Genomic DNA, 20024 nt, shown 5'->3' with positions numbered 1-20024 from the left:
TAATTATCATTTTTAAATACGTAATAATTTTTTTTCCAAACTTCACAACGTAAAATTACCTAAGATATATTGTATATATTTCATTTATTGGCATATGTCAATAACACAAACAATTCTTCAAATTTGAGACTAATCCTTGTTTGTGAAAACCATGAGAAGATTGATATTTCACATATGAATGCTCATTATATGGTTTTTCAATGAAACTCATTATCAGGGAATATAACTCAGTGAGTCGAGTTCCGTTTTTATAATTGGATCATTGCAATTACAGATTGGATGTTTAATTATTTAAACAGTAATGAAAATATCTTGTACCTGAATTAGTAATTTATTTTTTTAAAATAGTGAAAAATAAAAACAAAACATGTAACTGAAAGACTCTATTGAGACAAAGATGGATTATAAGATCGCTAATAGTCTCCTAATTACAAGAGCACAAACTTCAATTCTAAATGCTTATTATTGATAGATATTAAATATACAATTTGTTATATAATTATGTTTTGTTACATTTTCTTCTATCAATTAAAGGTAGTCCTTTGATTTGATTCATTTTCCTTCACTTTTAAAGTATAGAAAGTAGAATTCACTTTTAAAGTATAGTGTCACACCCCGGCTTAGGGGGCCCCAGCTCAAGCCCCTCTATGGGTGGCCTTCTTGCTAGCGTACCCTTCTAGAGGCCGGACCTGCGACTCACAAGGTACTGTCCGCAATTGGTGAGAGGCGAAGCAAACCCGTGAGTGATAAGGGTTCGAATCCTAGCTCTGCAGGGCGAAGGGATTAAATTCCACAAAGCGGACAGTACCTTGTGAGTCGCAGGTCCGGCCTCTAGAAGGGTACGCTGGCAAGAAGGCCACCCATAGAGGGGCTTGAGCTGGGGCCCCCTAAGCCGGGGTGTGCAGCTCAATTGGTGAGAGGCGAAGCAAAACCGTGAGTGATAAGGGTTCGAATCCTAGCTCTGCAGAAGCGAAGGGATTAAATTCCACAAAGCGGACAGTACCTTGTGAGTCGCAGGTCCGGCCTCTAGAAGGGTACGCTGGCAAGAAGGCTACCCATAGAGGGGCTTGAGCTGGGGCCCCCTAAGCCGGGGTGTGACATATAGAAAGTAGAAATATATCGAGTTCAAGTCTTTCTATTTATATTTTATTTAAATTTATTATTAATTAATTAATAAAAGATAGGTTTTGCCAATTTTAGAGACTAAATACACAACTATATCTGTGATTTTACATTAATTAATATGAAAAATATGCATATAATAATATGAATTTGAAAATTTTCAATTATTTTTTTTTTCTGAAACTCAACTCAACTAAACTTTTATCCTATAAATTTAGGATCGGTTATATGGATTCACTTTCTCCACTCTAAATTTCTTTTTTTTTTTCTCTGAAAAGATATTAAATTATTTTATTTAAATTCGATAAATTATAACTCAATATTTAATATGTATAATGAAATATACGTAAAATTTTTGAATATTTGTATCTTGAATTTAAATTCAAGCAAAATAAAATCTATTTCCTACAAGGGGCAAAACATGCTTCACTTTCCTCTTTTCTCCCTTAAGCTTTTCCTCTTCATCAGAAATTTCTTTCAAGAGAATGTGATACCAAGTTTTGAAAAGTTGAGCTCATGGATACTTCAGAAAGATGAATTATTGTTGGTGGACCAGGACTCTTCAAGAAAAAGAAATAAATTATAAAAACTATATATATATATATATATATAGTTTTTATAACATAATTATATTATTTTTTTATTTTTATTTTTTTTAAATTAAAAAGAATTGATTTTTTATCTATTAAATTTTTTAATATAAAATTAAATAATATTTTGCATAAAATTAAAAAAAATAAAATATAAAATTTTTAAAATTTTCTTTTTATTTGTACAAAATAATTATAAAATTCACCAAAAGCGACAAGTTACTACATCACCGGCAATCAACCGAATTAACTGCCAGCCACTAATATTTCAAGTGGTCTGTGATGTACGGATCCGTAAACCACAAATTATGCCTCATATTTTCTCCTCAAAAAAAAGGAAAAGCCTGATATTTAGGCCTCAAAGCACTAAACCAATCATCAAAATGGGGCCCTGTAAAACACGTGTATATATCTGCAATGATGCCTAGGGTAAGCCATCGTGTGGCTTAGACTACTTCTTCTATGATTGTATGTGAGAGGACCCACAATTGGGCAGTTGGTCTCGATGGGGTTAGCTGTTTTGGATAGGTGATAATGTGGCTCAGAAGTGGGATCCAATGATTGTGGTCTATTATTTGCAAATTGGAGTTTGTGGGCAGATTTAGGACAAACGTTACCGATCTAAGAAACTGCCACGTAATTCGGTTGCATGACCCTACAATAATTTCACCTGTAGTTAATGATGGCCTGAGGTACCGAGGTTTGCCTTCTGGTTCGCTCCCAAAGAAATTTTATTTATATAATGTTTTCCAATTTAATAAATAATAATACATTTAAATTGATAATACTACTATTGACAAAAATTTCCAATTTCTAATTTACCTTTGAAATTCTTATAATTTTCGATATGAAAACGATTGTAAATTGAATATTGTAGAAGAATTTATTATTTTATGAAATTTATGTTTTTTTCTAGTTTATTATTTTTGTTTATTGAAAAGTTTTAATATTTTTTTTCATAAAAATAATTTATTATTGTGCACAATATTTTTTTTTAATTTACTAAAATAATTATTTTATGTAACTAATTTAATTTTCTGACTCTGCTCTTATCTAATAGCAGAGTCTTATATTCGATCTGTGCATAAAAAAATTACTCAATATATGGTTAGATTTGGTTGCCGCTGATTTGAAATCAAAATTCAACTTAAATTAAATTTGTTTAGAGTGATATTGGATCAAAATAAGTTCAAATCATATTGATTAAACTCGAAATTAGATCAAATCGAAATTAATTAATTAAATTTTAAGTTAAATTGAATTTTTTAAAAAAAAATTAAAAAAAATTTCAACCATTGAATTTAGAACCGACTTAAAATTAGATCAAAATCTAAATTAACATAAAATTAAAATCAAATTAAAACTGAGAATTTTAAAAGTTCAATTCTTATTCTCTTTAAACTTTAAATAAAATCATTGATTCAAATATGAAACCAGATCAAAACCGGCAGTTCTATGGACTTGTGAATATCAAGCTTAGTTTGTGATCGAGTTGAAGGATTCTCAGTGATTAACATTTGTGTACAGTATTCCACTCAATTATGGCACGAGACAAATTCATGTGGCATGGCGGTCGCCGCAGTTTTCTTGCGGCTATAGTCTGCCGAACGGCCTCTATTAATGTTTTTGGCAGACGATATTTTCAGAAAATTATGAGTAATTCATATATTCAGTAATTGTAATTTCATTTTTATTAATTTTTCAAAATACAAAAAGAAAAAATAAATCTCTATAGTTTTTTTTAGCATAAATCTTATTTTTCAACCATTTTCTATAATTTATAAACAAAATTATACTGTAATTTTTCTGTTATAATAAAGAATACAAGTAATGAAGTAAAAGATTGTGTATTTATCTGTGTCTTATTTACAGAGATATTACATATATTTATACGTGAGAATATGAACTAATTTAGACAAGAATAATAATTATTGTAATTATGTTACACAAATCTCCTATAATCATGTTAATTGCTGTAATTATGCTAACACCCCTCCCTCTCAAACTCAAGGTGATAGCACAGGTGCCAACTTGAGTTTGCTTAAGAGATTCTAAAAGCGAGCGGGAGGATGCGTTTTGGTGAATATATCAGCGATTTGGCTGACAGAGGAGACATGAATCAAACATATGGTGCCATAAGCAACATGATAACGTACAAAATGACAATCAATTTCGATGTATTTGGTACGCTCATGAAATACATCATTATGAGAAATCTGTATGGCACTTCTATTATCGCAATGAAGCATTGTGGCAGAAGAATGAGTGACACCCAATCAGTTAATAACTACCGTAACCAAAGTAATTCAGATATAGCATCAGCAAGAGCACGATATTTAGCTTCTGTGCTAGAATGTGCAACAACAGTTTGCTTTTTGCTACGCCAAGAGATAAGAGAATTATCCAAGAATAAACAATAACTTGATTGTAGAGCGCGACAATGCGTGGATCACCAATCAAGACATGAGTAGCCAGATAATACTAGGGAGGAGGTAGCAGAAAAGTGCAAACCATGAAAAAGAGTGCCTTTGATATAACGAAGGATTCGAAGTACTGCAGAGAAATGAGTTGAACAAGGAACAGACATAAACTGGCTGACCAGATGAACAGCATATGAAATATCAAATCGAGTAACTGTGAGATAAACAAGACTCCCGACAAGCTGTCGATATAAAGTAGGATCATCAAGAGGAGTGCCATCAAGAGGTGTAAGTTTGCAATTGAGCTCCAATGGGGTTGATACTGTTTTGCTATCAATGATGCCTGCTCGAGAAAGTAAGTCGAATGCATACTTGGCTTGAGATAGATAATAGCCATCAGAATTTTGAGAAACTTCAAGACCCAAAAAATAGCTGAGAGAACCCAGGTCTTTCATTTCAAAATGCTGATTGAGATAATGTTGTAACTCTGAAATACCAAATGAATCATCTCCTGTTATTATCATATCATCAACATAAAGCAACAGAAGAACAATACCACTATAAGTTCGGTGAGTGAATAATGCACAATCATGTGGAATAAAGAGAAAACCAAGTTGAGCAAGAGTGGAACTAAATTTGGCAAACCAGGCCCTAGGAGCTTGTTTTAATCCATATAAGTCTTGCCGAAGTTTGCAAACCTTATGAGGAGAATGATAACCAGGAGGAGGATGCATATAAACCTCTTCTATTAAATCACCATGAAGAAAAGCATTTTTGACATCCATCTGGAAAAGTTTCCATTTACGAACTATAGCAATAGCTAAGAGACTGCGAATAGATGTTAATCGGGCCACTAGAGCAAAAGTTTCATCATAGTCGATACCATATTCTTGAGTGTACCCTTTGGCTACTAAGCGAGCTTTGTAGCGTTCAATAGTTCCATCAGAACGGGTCTTGATTTTGTAAATCCATTTGCAACCAATAGGGGTCTTGTTTGGTGGAAGATCAACTAAATCCCAAGTATGAGTTTTCTCTAAAGCCCAAGTTCGCTACCATAGTTTCTCGCCAAAGAGGGTCAGTGCTTGCCTCACGATAAGAACGAGGCTCATGAAGGGTTGCAATAGTAGAGTAACAGTGAAAATCAGAAAGATAATGAGAAGTTTCTCTTACACGGGTAGAACGATGAAGAGTAGTGCTAGGAGGAGATGCAGGCGCAGATACTGGATCAACAACTAGTGCAGATTCAACAGGGGCAGGTATAGTTGGGCTAATATTGAGCACATCACAATCACCTGAATAAGGACTTAGAAACAGCTCTTTGGAGGAGTCAGTGAAAAATAGAGAGTCAGTATTGACAGAGTGATGAAATTTGGAAAAAGAAGAGAACATAGTATTGTCCCAAAAGGTAACATGATGAGAGATGTGTAACTTATTAGAAACAGGATCCCAATAATGATACCCTTTGTGTTCAATGCCATAACCAAGAAAACAACATAGACGAGCACGGGGTTCTAATTTGGTATGTTCATGAGGTTGTAAAAGAACAAAAGAAACACATCTAAAATATTTAAGGATGAAATAGTCAGGAGGTTGTCCAAACAACTTTTCAAAAGGAGATAAATTATGAAGAACCAAGGTAGGAAGACGGTTAATAATATAAACAGCATGAAGAGCTGCTTCTCCTCAAAATTTTTCTGGACATGAGGCAGAAAGAAGAAGAGTACGTACAGAATCAAGAATACGGTGATGCTTGCATTCGGCTCGCCCATTCTGTTAAGAGGTGTGAGGAAAGAATGTTGAACAACGGTGCCTTGTTGACTAAGAAACTGAAGTAAAGAAGAATCCCGATATTCCATGGCATTGTATATTCGGAGAATTTTAATGTCACAAGAGAACTGAGTTTTAATCATTTTTGCAAATATGATGTAAATTTGTGATAACTCAGATCGATGTTTCAAAAAATATATCCAAGTAAATTGAGAATAATCATTAATAAATATCACACAATAACGAAAACTATTTATTGAAGAAATAGGAGAAGGACCCCAAATGTCAAAATGAATTAAACCAAAAGGAGTGTCTGAAGTAGTATTATTATGAGAAAAAGATAATGCAGGTTGTTTTGCAAGCTGACAATTTAAACAATTAAATGACTCAAACTTAGTAAATCCTAATAATCCACGAGAAATTAAAGGTTGAATTTTACTGGCAAAAGCATGACCAAGACGAAAATGCCATTGGTGAATGGAGGAATTAGGGATTGTAGCTGCAGACACAAATCTATGAGGAAGATGTAAAGATACAAGCTCAAATAATCGACCCACTATGCGACCCTCCCCAAGAATCTGTCCCGTTTGTGGATTCTATACCTGAACACCATGGGGGAAAAAAATAATATTTAGTCATTTTTCACACAACTGACCAACAGAAATAAGATTGAGTGCCAGATTAGGGATATAATAGGTGTCAGGGAGAAGAAGATTTGAGGTAGACACATGACCCATATGTGTAATGTTCATTTTAGTACCATTTGCAGTATGGATTAGTGGTAAGAAAGATACAGGTTTTGCAGAAGACAAGAATTTAAGATTAGTGGTCATATGATTACAACATGCAAAGTCAAAAAGCCAATAAGAATTACGCGGAGTGGTAGACATGGCAACAGGAGAATTAGAAGAGATAACCTGTTTGAATAGTGCCTCAAGATCACTCATGGTGATGCCAGTAGAACCCTCAGTAGCAACAACAGCAGCGATAGAGGAAGATCCAGGCTTTGAGACATTCTTGAATTTAGAATGCCTTCCTTTTGGTCTTGGAGGGCGTGTGGGACAATGTTCAATAATATAACCGTAACCATGACAATATCTGCACTCTATAGTAGGACAATATACAAAAAGCATGACCAATTTGATTACAATTCTTACAGAGTTGATTGCCAGATTTCTGATGTGAGGATCGAGTAGTTGCAAGAACTGTTTCAAATTGAGGAGTTTTATCCAAACTAAGACGAGTCTCTTGAAAAATAATCTCTTGAATAACAGTATTCAATGATGGGAGTGGATTTCCATGTAGCAGGGACGCTCGAACGGCCTCATATTCTGATTGAAGAGCCATTAGAACTTGAATGAGATGAAGATGATCTTCATTGATTTTGGCCTGAGATATTTGATTCCAAATGGGTTGGACTTGGGCAAGAAAATCATTCACAGATTGACTTGCTTCTTGTTTCAGATTATGAAGAGTAGTTCACAACTGATAATAGTAGGCAAGTCCAGTGGTCTGATATCGATTAGCTAAAAAATTTCAGATTTCTTTTGCAGAGTCATAATTAGCAAATTGGATGTGGATGGACGAGACAGAGGTATTGCGAAATCAGGTGATGATCTGATGATTTTTACTATCCCAATCCTCAAGACTGTCAGCAAATTTTGCATCAGTTTCATCGTTTTCTCTTGTCGGCGTAGTGATATCTCCGGTAATAATACGCCAAAGCTTGCGATCTATCAAAAAACTTTTCATTCCTTGAACCCAAAGATTATAGTTGGAACCAGTCAGAACTGTTGCAATAGGTTTTGAAATATCAGATTTCTCCATTGATAACAAAATGAGGAGAAAAAAAAAATAGTATATATCTGTGTCTGATACCAGAACAAGAATGAAAGAATAAACCAGAACAGGTTGTAGAGAGAGAAGAGAGACCCCATAAACTAGAAATAAAAGTTTTACGGCTCTGATACTATGTTAGAAGAAAGAATACAAGTAATGAAGAAAAGGATTGTGTACTTATCTGTGTCTTATTTATAGAGATATTACATCTATTTATACATGAGAATATAAGCTAATTTAGACAAAAATAATAATTGTTGTAATTATGCTAATATTTTCCTTAACTAAAAATTAAATAATTATTTAAAATAATAAAAAATTAATCATGTTATTATAAAATAAATAAATAATACAATATTAAAAAAAATTAAAAATAAAATTTTTAATACCCAAGATAGGTGCTACTGCGAGCTTTCTACCTATGAAAGATTACCGGAACATGCCCAAGTGGCAGCTTGATAGTCTTCTTGCGGAACACGAGCCCGTATACGGTGGCTAGCTTAGGCTTACGACGTGTTTGGTTTTGGTTTAATTGTTAGGCACGATGGATAATTATTAATTGATAATTAATATTAATAATTAATTTATATTAAATATTTATTAAAATTATGTTTAATTATTATTATTATTATGTAAAATGATTAATAAAATTAAATATTATATAATTTATTTTTTTATTAAAATAAATATAAATTATAAATTTATTATATTATAATATATTATTTTATTATTAAAATAAATATATAATTATTAATTTAATATATTATATTATTTATTTTATTATTAAAATAAGAAAATAATGAAATTTTTTTAAAAATTATTATATAACTTTAAAAATATAATTATAATAAAATAAAGTAATTATTATTATTGAAAAAAGAAAAATTTATAATTAATTTTAAATTTTTAGATGTAAAAAAATATATTTTTTATAAAAAATAAATACTTTATATTTTATTTTATTAATAAAAAAATATTTTAATAAGGTTATAATGCGTTAGTTAAAATATTAAAATTATAAATAAAAAAGATAAAAGTATTAATGATATTAATTTTTGAATTAAATAAAAAAAATAATATAATCTAAATAAAAAATAAAATTAAATTAGTTTTCAACTGACGATAAATTGTTTTAATAAAACTGATATAAACTGCAGTTGATAAATTTCATATTAGTTATCTATCAGTTATCAGCTTTATTTTTTAAAGTTTATCAAACACTCTAATTCATATGTTTGTGTGTTTATTAACTATCAGTTGCATCTAACAGGTGAACTAAACACCTCCTTAGTCTATCATAATATATAGTAAGATTCACTTATTAAATATATGTACTTCATATTATATTTATTTACTTTTAATTATTTTCCAAATATTAAAAATTTAATTATTATTTCAAATGTATGAATTTTTTTTCACTAAGTGATATGTCACTATTTTGTTACAAGAGAAGTGGTGAGAATTTAATTTGAGAGATATTGCAGACGCTTGGGGGCAGGCGTAAAACGGCAGTCGTTTTTCCCTCCCAGCTTCCGCTGGATTAATTAGCAGGAAGTAGGAACCTTCCTTTTTGCAACTCCTAAATTAAATGAGAGCGAACTTGTAGGAAGATTTCTTTCCACAAAGAAAAATCCTCCTTCCTTTTTCCACAAGAATCCTCCTCTCGTCAGGAAAACAGAAAAGAAAAAACCTATAAATAGAAGGCCTGCATAGGCAACTATATATACATATGTTCATATATCATCATTAATTTCCAAGGAAATCAAGCTTTTACATTGTGAAGAATCGATCGTTCAAGATGGTGGTAGGTGGGCTTTCTATGCTTTTCAAGGACGAAGAACGCAGCAGAAAAGACTCCAGGTCCATGAGCATGGCAGCAGCGGAATCGGCAGAGGTTAAAGGACCAGTGGAACACATAGAGAATAAGTCGGTGATGATGATAAGAACCAGCCAAGAATTCAGCGGAAATAAGACATTGAAGATTCCTCTTCACTACCCAAGTTACACCAAGAAGGAATACGAGTACATGCCCGAGTGGCAACTTGACATGCTTCTTCAAGAATATGGATTGCCTATTCAGGGTGACTTGGGTTACAAGAGAGAGTTGGCCATCTCTGCCTTCGTTTGGCCTGAACCTCATTCAAAACTGATCGTCGCTTCTCCTGTGGATTCTGATAAAGGCTTCACTTCTCAGGGAAAGAAGATCAAAACCAGCAGTATAGTTGAGTTTCTATGTCATGTATTAGGGTTTGCATAATTGTCTACTGAAGTTTGAAAGTAAAATCTCCCTTTTATTAATTTAGCTTAAGTAGTATTTGATTGCCATGTGCATATATGAACAATAACTCTTAGAATTTGGAACTTTCTTTATTATTTGGTTATAATTCAAATAAATTTCTGAAATTCTAAACATGTCAAAGTAAATATCAAATTTATCAATTTCAATAGCATAATTATTTGTTATACAAAATAAATGGAATGAAAAATAAAATAAAATGAGAATATACAAAGAAAGATTTACATAATGATTTATATTTAATTTATTTGTTGATTGTTGATGGTGTTAGTAGAGACGGGGATAATGGCAATTAGGACTAGAGAGATGCTCGAGATGAGCAATGGCAATTAATGGTGAAGCTCGGCAATGGTGATAGAGAGTTTGTATAAGTGTTGGGATTAATCCACATTGAGAAAATAAAAATAAAATAAAGGGTAAATATAAATGAAGGGATTGCCATATTAATGGATAAAGCAACTCAATTATTTATATAAATTCTAATTAATAATGAATAAATACATTCGTAATTTACTTAATATTATTTTTAAATTTAACAATAAATAACATATTTATTGTGAATCGTGGAAGTATATAAACTAAAAAAAATAAAGAAAATACACAAAATATTAATATTTATTTGATTCACTCTCTTAACATAGAGTTATATTCACGGACATGCCATCTTACGCCATCAATAAATATAATTATCAATTACAAACTCAAATTATACTACCTATTAACTCAATTATCCTTGCAAAAAACTGCTTATAGTAAATATATTAGTTAGTCCTCCTAATCTCCTCTAAACATAAACTAATATATTTACTATTACAACTGCTACACTATAAAAGGTATCTTTAATTACAATGAATAACAATCTCTTTTGGATTATGTCATTTCTTTACTTTAAACCGAAGCTTCTTTTCCTTCATAAAATTGTAATGGGTAAGAGCCCTTTATCAATGGGTAAAGTCAAATCCTCAACAAGACAAAACCTCTCTCTACAACGGGTAATAACTCCACTTTATGGGCTGAAAGCCACTCTTATAGGCAAAGTCAAAGCTACTCTCCATGGACAAAATCAAATAATCTTTCCATTAATTCCCCCAAAAATAAAATAATATTTCCATTAATTCCCTCAATCCTAATCTGATTATGAGTTCCACTCAATTTAGAAATAACACTAAAATAAGAGTTTTACTCTATATAAGAAATATTATTTTATCCTATTTAGAAATTTTTCTTCTAGTCAAATTAAAAAAATAACTCTTCAAATCCCACTAAAATTTTGAATCATAATTCTAATAATATCAAAGATTTTTTTTTATAAGCAACAATATCAAAATTTTCATTAGTTTTTTCACAGCATCTGCAGCATTTCCTTAAAGCAACGAAGGAGCATCACGAAAAGCTTAAAAATTGAGTCATTTACGTTAACTTAAAATTAATTATAAGCCAGTATGATTTGGTTACTATAATTATTACTATATATTTTTTGAAGATTGGAAAAATTTTGAATCATAATCCAACTATTATTTTACAACTAATAATCGAACAATTATAATAATTCAACTCACGAAACAATAATTAATTAATTAGTGTTGAAAGATAAAAAGAAAAAAAAAACTATAATTCTTGCTTTAAAAAAATCATGTAAATAATATATCCAAGTAAATAAAATATACAATCATAAAATTTTTTCTCATTAAACTAAAAATCATAATTATAAATAAATTTAATTGATCAAGGTCAATAAGAAATTACATTAATATAAGTAGTAAACATAATTTATAACGAAAGGAATGATCGTTAAGTTCCAAACTCTTAACCTAATACCTGATCCAGTTTTATTAACTAAAGCAATCCTCATTAGTAATAATAAATATAATTTAATAACATTAATTTATCATATAAATCATTTGTTTGTAGTTTTTTAAAAATAATTATATGAATATATTGAAAGTATAAATATATTTATAGGCAAATTATTGGGTGCATCTGATACACTAAAAAATAGTACATCAAATACTACATAAAAACAGTTGTACCATAAAATTAAGAACGTGGAACCTACAGTTCCATGAATATACTTATACTTTCAAATATTTAATTAAAATATATATGTAAAATTCACTTTTTATAATTTATAAAATCATTCACATTTATTTAAGTACAGAGATTATTAAAATTTAATACTCTGAATGCATCAAATAATTTGAGGAAAAAAAATCTTAAGCTTCCTCTTCTGTGATTAGTATTCCTGTTCTAGAGTTAATTATGATATTTCCTATTTCCTGAAGTATTCCTCTCTTTCCACAAAGAAAACAGAAAAATCTTGTAAATACAAATCCTTCATTATCAAATTTCCAAGGAAACTTGTGGGTTGCTTAAATCAATCACAAGATGGTGGTAGGCGGCCTTTCTCTGCTTTTCATGGATGAAGAATGTCACGACCCAACCTATGGGCCGGACCGGCACTAGGACCTGGGCCAGCCTAAAGCCCCCGAGGCCCGTAGTAAGCCTTAACTATTCATTAACCCAACTCTAAGGCCCATTTGGGCCCAATATCAAGAAAACAAACGGACAGAGTCCGGCCATAAAATGGACTTTCCAACGGGGAGTTTTCGACTCACCCGACCTGTAAACACAATAAACAATCCATTGGGGAGCTCAGCTCACCCTCCACATACTCATCAACATAATAATAAATGGGAGCTCAGCTCCCTCATCCAATCCATCAAAACAGACTTAAAATATTAAGTTTACAGGTCCAACATGAATATAATATTACAGACCAAATTCAAATAATTACTGCTAACACATGCGGAAATTCTAGGAGTAAATAAAATTACACAAATATCAATAAACAACCTGCGAAGTATAAAAGCAGGTTAACCCAGAATAAATATCCTCCTGTGGCCTGTAAAAATTTTTGAACAGGAGTGAGCGTTCGACTCAGAGAGTAGAATATCAATCTTAACTATAATCTCTATAACTATCTGAAACTAATGCAACCTGTAGAGTGAAATGCAACATACACAACATTTTCACATCATAACATCAAAAAGGTAATTTGGAGCACTCACACACCCTGTAGTATCAATCATAACATATGGAGCCGATCCCTATCTGACTCTCTTAAATCCAACCCGGTGCCAATAATTACTCAAGCTCGGACTTCCACTTAATAACCAAATCGAGGGTCCCAATGAATTACTCAAGCCGTGACTACCCCTCAAGGAACGGGTCCCAAATAATTACTCAAGCCGTGACTACCCCGTCCTATCCATAGTCCACACCACATCACACGACGCCAACGCACGACACCGCTGCTCCAAATTACCACAACAACATCCATGGTACATCATGCTATGAATGCAACATAAATCGTGCCTAGAGTTTAACTACATAAATATATGCATATAAGTGATGCATGGGCATCTTGAACATATAATAATATCGAAATTATAATTAAAATTAATATTTTACTCACGACTTGACGACAATCACCGTGGTTGGGCGGAGGAAGAAGGTCATCGGCTCACCGACAATCATATTACATTTATCTAATAAAATCTGACTCAATACAAACAAAGAAAAGACCAATTACGTCCTAAGTCGTGAAGAAAATCCGGCAGAGTCTCCCCTATACCTAGGACCTACCCAACCTGCAAAAGGGCTAAAAACGCACTTCTATAAACACAAACCAAACATCAACAGTTCAATCATATCACACAGCCTCCCGCCCATCAAATCAATCATCCATCACAATACGCAAAAATTTCAATTTAGTCCTTATTATTGATCATTTTTGCAAAACGCCCAAACAAGCTCTAAAAATTATAAAACTTTGCCCCACGGTCCTTAGCAATATTACTAAGCTATTGAAAAAAGAATCTTAATTTTCTAATCTACCACTAATATTTTATGTATTTTTAATCCTATTTAAGCACTAGAAAATTACTTAAATAATAGGTTCGGGTTTACCTTTTCCGATTCCGACTTCGGGGCCTTCGGGGCGTCCGACAATGGGGCTAGCCAAAACTCGGCCCAATTCGAGACTTTTCCGCCACGGTCCGTTCGCCCGAAATTTGCGAACCCGGTCAATCGCCGAATTTCCGCGAATCGAGGATACCTACACGAAGCCCATAACACGGGGGTTAGCACATAAATTTTTCAGAATTTTCTAAGCTCATTTAATGCTCGAAATTACACTGCGAAGTTCCGTGGGACCCACCGAAAAACGGTGTCGGAAAAATTCGAAATTTATGTCGTTTATAATCTCTCGACGAATTGAGCGTGCTGGTGGCCTAGGTTTCCTCGTGATTCACGGTTTTCGAGAAATCTAGCCCAAAAGTCGAAATGGGCTAAAATCTTCCCGAGCAAAAATCGGACAAACCGCTCGATGGATTTCGGCGTTCTTGGTGTCTATGGAAAGCTCTCGCCGAGTAGATGATTTTAGACACAAGACCCGGTCCAATCGGTGGCCGGATCGGCCGGATTTGGCCGGAGAAACTGGAGCAACGCGCGCGCGCAGGGAAGGGGAGGAGAGAGAAAAGAAAGAGAAAAGAGAGGGACGACGCGCGCGGGAGAAGAAAAAGGAAAGGGAGCCGGTTCGATTCGACCGGTCCGATCCGGTCCGGTTCGATTCGGCCGGTTCGATTCGAAATACAAAATTTTGAATTTTTATCGCCTCGGACCAAAAACGAGGTCCAAAATTAGAAAAAATTCCGTAAAACTCAGAAAAATACGTAGACTCCAAATATATTTTTAGTTTTGCCACGTGGTCTTTAAATTAATTTTTAAAAATCATCAAAGTTTATATTTTCGGAAAATCGAACCCGATTTTTAAAATCCGAAAAATCTCAAAAAATTCCTAAAATTTAAATAAAATTAAAATATCAAAAATACTCATAAATAATAAAATTTGGGGTGTTACAAAGAACGCTAAATATTCTACCTACATGAGCCATGGCCACTGTGGAATCTGCGGAGGTTAAAGAACCAGCGGAACACATGAAGGAGAAGAATATGATGATGATAAGAATCAGAGAAGAATTAATGCAGCTTCAAGATATGCCTCATTAATAATAAGTGCGAACCTTCCTTTTTGCAAGTCTTGAATTAAATTAGCGAACTTGTAGGAAAATTTCTTTCCATAAAGAAAAAATCCTCCCTAGATCTTACATTTTTCACAAGTAATCCTATATATACATATATTCATCATCATCGAATTCCAAGGAAATCAAGCTTTTAGATTGTAAAGAATCAAGCTCTTGGTGGGTGGGCTTTCTATGCTTTTCATGGATGAAGAACGCAGCACAAAAGACTCTAGGGGGAAATTGACCGTACAAGGATGAATTGGAAACTAAAATTACTAAAAATGTGTGTGATGTATAAAATTTACCAGATAGGGGTGAGGAAAAGTCAGAGCGTTAAAAACGCTATTATTAGTAGCGTTTTAATGTCCAAAACGCTGTTAAAAATAGTGTTCCAAAACAAAATAGTATTTTAGTATAAAAACGTGACTAATAATAGCATTTTAGTATAAAAATGCTACTAATAATAGCGTTTTGATTCAAAACGTTAGCCACGCCAGCGTTTCTACCAAAACGCCACTGATAATAGCGTTTTGCCACAATTTTCTACCAAAATGCTACTATGAGTAGCGAATTTCACAAAGCGTTTCTGCCAAAAAAAAAAATTTTTTTTTTAAATATTAAAGTGTGAAAACGCTACTATGAGTAGCGATTTTCACAAAGCATTTCTGCCAAACAAATTTTTTTTTTTTAAATATAATAGTTTTATAAATTTAAAATATTAAAGTGTAAAATTGTAATTGTATTAAATTAACAAAAAATATGTAGTATAATTTTTATTAAAGTGTAAATAATTATTTTTATATATTTAAGGAAATTAAATGTTAAATGTAAAAGGGTATTGTATAATTTCAAATTACTATAAATTTTATGTGAAAAAAAAATATATATACTATAATTTTTTTTAAAAATATGTTAGTTTTATAAAATAACAATATTATTTGAACTAAATTTTTTGAATAAAAATTTAAATTGTAATTATTAAAAGAATAATTAAATTTATAGATTTAAATAAATTAAATGTTGTACAATTGAATGGAAAGTATTTAGCATCATACTCATATAAAAATTTGCAATAATTAATACAAGTTAAAAAAATTAAAATTGAAATTTATAATAAATTAAGTAAAATTCGTTGCTTTAATATTAAAATTTTAAAAGAAATGAAATTATTATTTATTATGTGTTGGCATGTATAACAATATAAAATTTAAATACTATAATTGATTTTCAGTTAGTGCCAAATTAAGTTATTAAAAATTTGTAGAAAATTTAATTGTGCAAAAAATATAAAATTTGTCACTAACATATTGTAGCAATTGACTTAAAGCGAGAAATAACTTGAGAGAAGTTTTCATAATTAATATATAAATGATAACAAATATTTAAATCAGTCATGTGCCACAACCAGGTCTTCGTATATGTCGTCTCGGTCGAAGAACTCGATGTTCTCCCCCTTCTTGATGTTCTGCTGGATGACCTTGTGCATCTTTGGGTTGGCTAGCTTGCACTTGATGTTGTCCCGATGATTCCCCGCAAAGATAATGCACAAAGACTTTGTTCATGGTATCCAAATAGACCCGCAGCAGATGGAATATGGCCTAAGGCACCAGAATGATATGGTGCAAAGTATTGTTCTGACCCATATCCACTAAATTGACCTGACGTATACTGTGATGGCCCAATGCTTGATGGTCTGCCAAATGGAGCAAATAAGCCGCCGAATGGTGTTTGCGGCTGTTGACTCTCAGTAAAGTCGAATGTGCTTCTGTTTTGCATTTGAGTTTGATATGACATCCATGGTGCTGATGGGCCAGGCATTGATGGGGTAGCCATCCAACCAGTGTAATGAGCAGGGTCAGATAGTGCAGGAGCGGAGGGAATAGGATCAGAATGATCAGGCGCTGATGTGATGCAGTAAGGGTGGAATGCGACAGGTGGGGGCAAAGCATCATCGAGAGGAGAGGCTGGACGCACTGGATGTTGACAACTTCGAGCAGGACGTGATCGGCGTCGTGCTGCTCTATGTGAGGGCTCAGGCTGGTTGATGGGTTGGTCCTCTTCTAATTCATCATTAAAGGTTATTGCTTGAGGTGCGGATTGAGGAGGTGGCATTTGGCAAAGCCGACTTTCTTCCTCTAGAGCAATCATCATTTTTCTTAATGTACATTTAACTTCAGCCACATTTTCTGTTGATGGGTTCTGTAATTTTAGCAAACAATCCTCAATTGCATCCTCCTGTAAAAATATGAAGTCCATGTATTATGTTACAGTTTGTGTTAAACACTGTAATTAAAAATTATTATTACTAAGTATTTAATAATGAAAAAATATGTATTGTAAATGATTACCACACAACCAATGGAAGCTCCACTTATTGAGATCCAACGTCTTGCAACTCGACGATACCACTCCATATATTCAGAATGATGGTGGAGTGGTTGTGCCATTTCTTGCCCTTGAACAATGTAATGTTCTCGCCTATTCCAACAATTAATGTACGTCGCATGGTGGTGCGCCCAATTACTCTCACTAAATCGGAGAGTAATCTCATGTAACTCATCTGTTTGCATCGGTCGTCGTGGAATAGGTTGGGCCAAACCAAACTGCCTCATCACTCTATCAGGCTGGTGCCATTCAATAATATGGAAGCAAATTAATGGCACCACTGCCTTCCATATGGGACGACCCTGTATGCACATGTCGGGCAGCTTATCCAACAATTCCTCATTATATGGTTCCCATGTAATCTGCAAGTGAAAATGAGCAAAACATGAAGTACTAAATTTGCAAAACATAAAGTGATTAATATAGGAAAAAAATATAACACTATTTTAAGTCAGATTTTGCGAATTTTGATTTACATCTTCAGGTCGCATTCGATCAAGATTGTATCAAATTTGTTGTAGTACATGGGTTGTAACTTCAGTGATTTGTCGAGCTCTACTCCACCTGTTAGTTGATAAGAAAATTTAAAATATAATGCAATAAAAATCAATTTTTTGATTGTTTAATGGAAAAAAATATAAATTTAGTTACATACCTAGCACCTAGGGGTGCATCATGAGGTGCCGATGGATCTCTTATTGATGAAGAGATTATTTTAAATCTCTCCCAAGCCCAGATTTGCAATAGGAACAGGGGTCCTGAAATCTCCTTTGCTTCAGTAACTGCAACACGACAAAGCTCATGATAAAGGAAGGCTAAGCAAGCTCCACCCCAACTGTATGTCGCAGCTTGCCTCAAGTCTTCTAATAGGGGTAGGAATATCAAGTTCACACATGAGTTTGTCTTGTCGAGAAATATCGAACCAATGAGTCGTAATATGAATGCTCTTGCATGCCATAACACTGTTAAATCATCAGCTTCATGTGGAATAGCTCCAAACTCATCAGTTAGCAATGATAATTTTAATGTATGTCCTCGAATCATTTCTGGAGGTGGTCTAGCTCCTAACAAGAGCTCACAAACTTCTGGCCATTCGGCTCGTGACATTCCAGTTACTGCAGAACCATGTATTGGCAATCCGGTGATAATGCCAACATCTTGAAGACTGATTGTGTACTCCCCAATTGGCATCATAAATGTATGAGTTTCCGATCGCCATCGCTCTACAAAGGCACTAATAAGGTGCCAGTCAAGGGGAAAAAAATCCTAATCTAGCAATTCCAATAAATCCAGAATCGTGGAGATGAGGAATAATTCGGTCATCAATGTCAGCATGCAATATGTTCCCCTGCCTTCTGCACGTAAGCACCTCATGCTCCATTGTACCAGTCCAAATCCCTTCAGAACGGTGTTGTGACTGGAGTCGTAGAAGCTCTGGATCAATTGGACCTGGCACAATGTAATCTCTTCTTGTTTGTTGATTAGCCATACCTATTCATTATATTAAATATACATTTTCATTTTGTATTTGTGACAGGTAAAACAATACACATATTTTCCTTATACAGTAAATAAAACATGAATGGTAACAAAAATATTTAATACACATATAAAATGGTATAAATAAAAATTTCTCATTCAATGCATTAATTAATAAGTCTACATTACATAGTCAATGCAAAGATAAAAGTACATCATTGTTTACTACATCAACATTGTTTACTACATCAACTAATTAGGTCAGTCTGACTATTTGATTTACAGGACATGATCTAATTAGCTTGTCATAAATATCTTTCTCCAATGTGTAGTCGATTTTAGGTAAACAGGGCTTTACCAGAGTATGTTTCTTCCTATCACGCATTTTTATACCACTCGCCCGACACATTGTCCTTGTAGCGACCCAATTAGCATATTCTTTGACAAATCCTTTAAGAAATAGTAAATATGATGGTGCCATACACTGTCAAGTATGCCTTTATCCTGGACACAACTAAAAGCTGACTTTAAAGCCAAATATCTAGGTTTATCTGTTAATAGCTCTCCTTCCCATATGATTTGTTGAATTAGCCCATTCACCCTTATCATATGCTTAACAATGCAGAGTAGGTAATCTCCTGTAGTTGATGGTGTTACTTCCATAGGTAGATTAATCAAATTCCTAATTAAACCATGTACTCTTGCCCGCTGTTGTTGACTGACAATTCTTTTCGGAGTGCGCATTATACGAGCCATTATTTTATCTAAGTCATGAACAAAAGAGAGCATAAATAAATATATACGAAATAAATCATAATGCAGTAATTATATTAAATAATGCAATAATTTAAGATAAAATTGAAAAATACGTAACCTAACAACTGGGGGGTAATAATACACATAAAATGAAAACATAATAATGAAAACTATGTCCAACAATTTATGATAATAATACAAAGCATTTGAAAATAGTGTCCTTCAATGGATTTTAGACGGATCCCCTCTCTTTTGAATCACCATCCAATCCATTTCATTCATCTTC

At 33.0% G+C, this 20024-nt stretch overlaps 2 protein-coding genes across 2 annotated transcripts; one reads left to right on the top strand and one right to left on the bottom strand.

Annotated features, from left to right (window-relative positions):
• The first annotated feature begins 9507 nt into the window (after nt 1-9507).
• Nucleotides 9508-9995, top strand: LOC131173023 (uncharacterized). The gene has a single exon (XM_058134676.1). The coding sequence runs from the start codon at nt 9537-9539 to the stop codon at nt 9993-9995; it is 459 nt and encodes a 152-aa protein (XP_057990659.1). The 5' UTR covers nt 9508-9536.
• Nucleotides 9996-16615: 6620 nt separating this feature from the next.
• LOC131173022 (uncharacterized) lies at nt 16616-18452 on the bottom strand. Its single transcript, XM_058134675.1, has 4 exons — nt 18159-18452; nt 17980-18067; nt 17467-17865; nt 16616-17353 (listed from the first exon to the last, which is right to left on the bottom strand). The coding sequence occupies exons 2-4, from the start codon at nt 17992-17994 to the stop codon at nt 16616-16618; spliced, it is 1152 nt and encodes a 383-aa protein (XP_057990658.1). The 5' UTR covers nt 17995-18067; nt 18159-18452.
• Between the last annotated feature and the right edge of the window lie 1572 nt (nt 18453-20024).

Source organism: Hevea brasiliensis, chromosome 14 (genome assembly GCF_030052815.1).
Source record: "Hevea brasiliensis isolate MT/VB/25A 57/8 chromosome 14, ASM3005281v1, whole genome shotgun sequence".
In the NCBI taxonomy this organism is placed as follows: domain Eukaryota; kingdom Viridiplantae; phylum Streptophyta; class Magnoliopsida; order Malpighiales; family Euphorbiaceae; genus Hevea; species Hevea brasiliensis.
The sequence above is the reverse complement of the archived record's forward strand: the minus strand, read 5'-3'. Positions and strand labels throughout refer to the sequence as shown.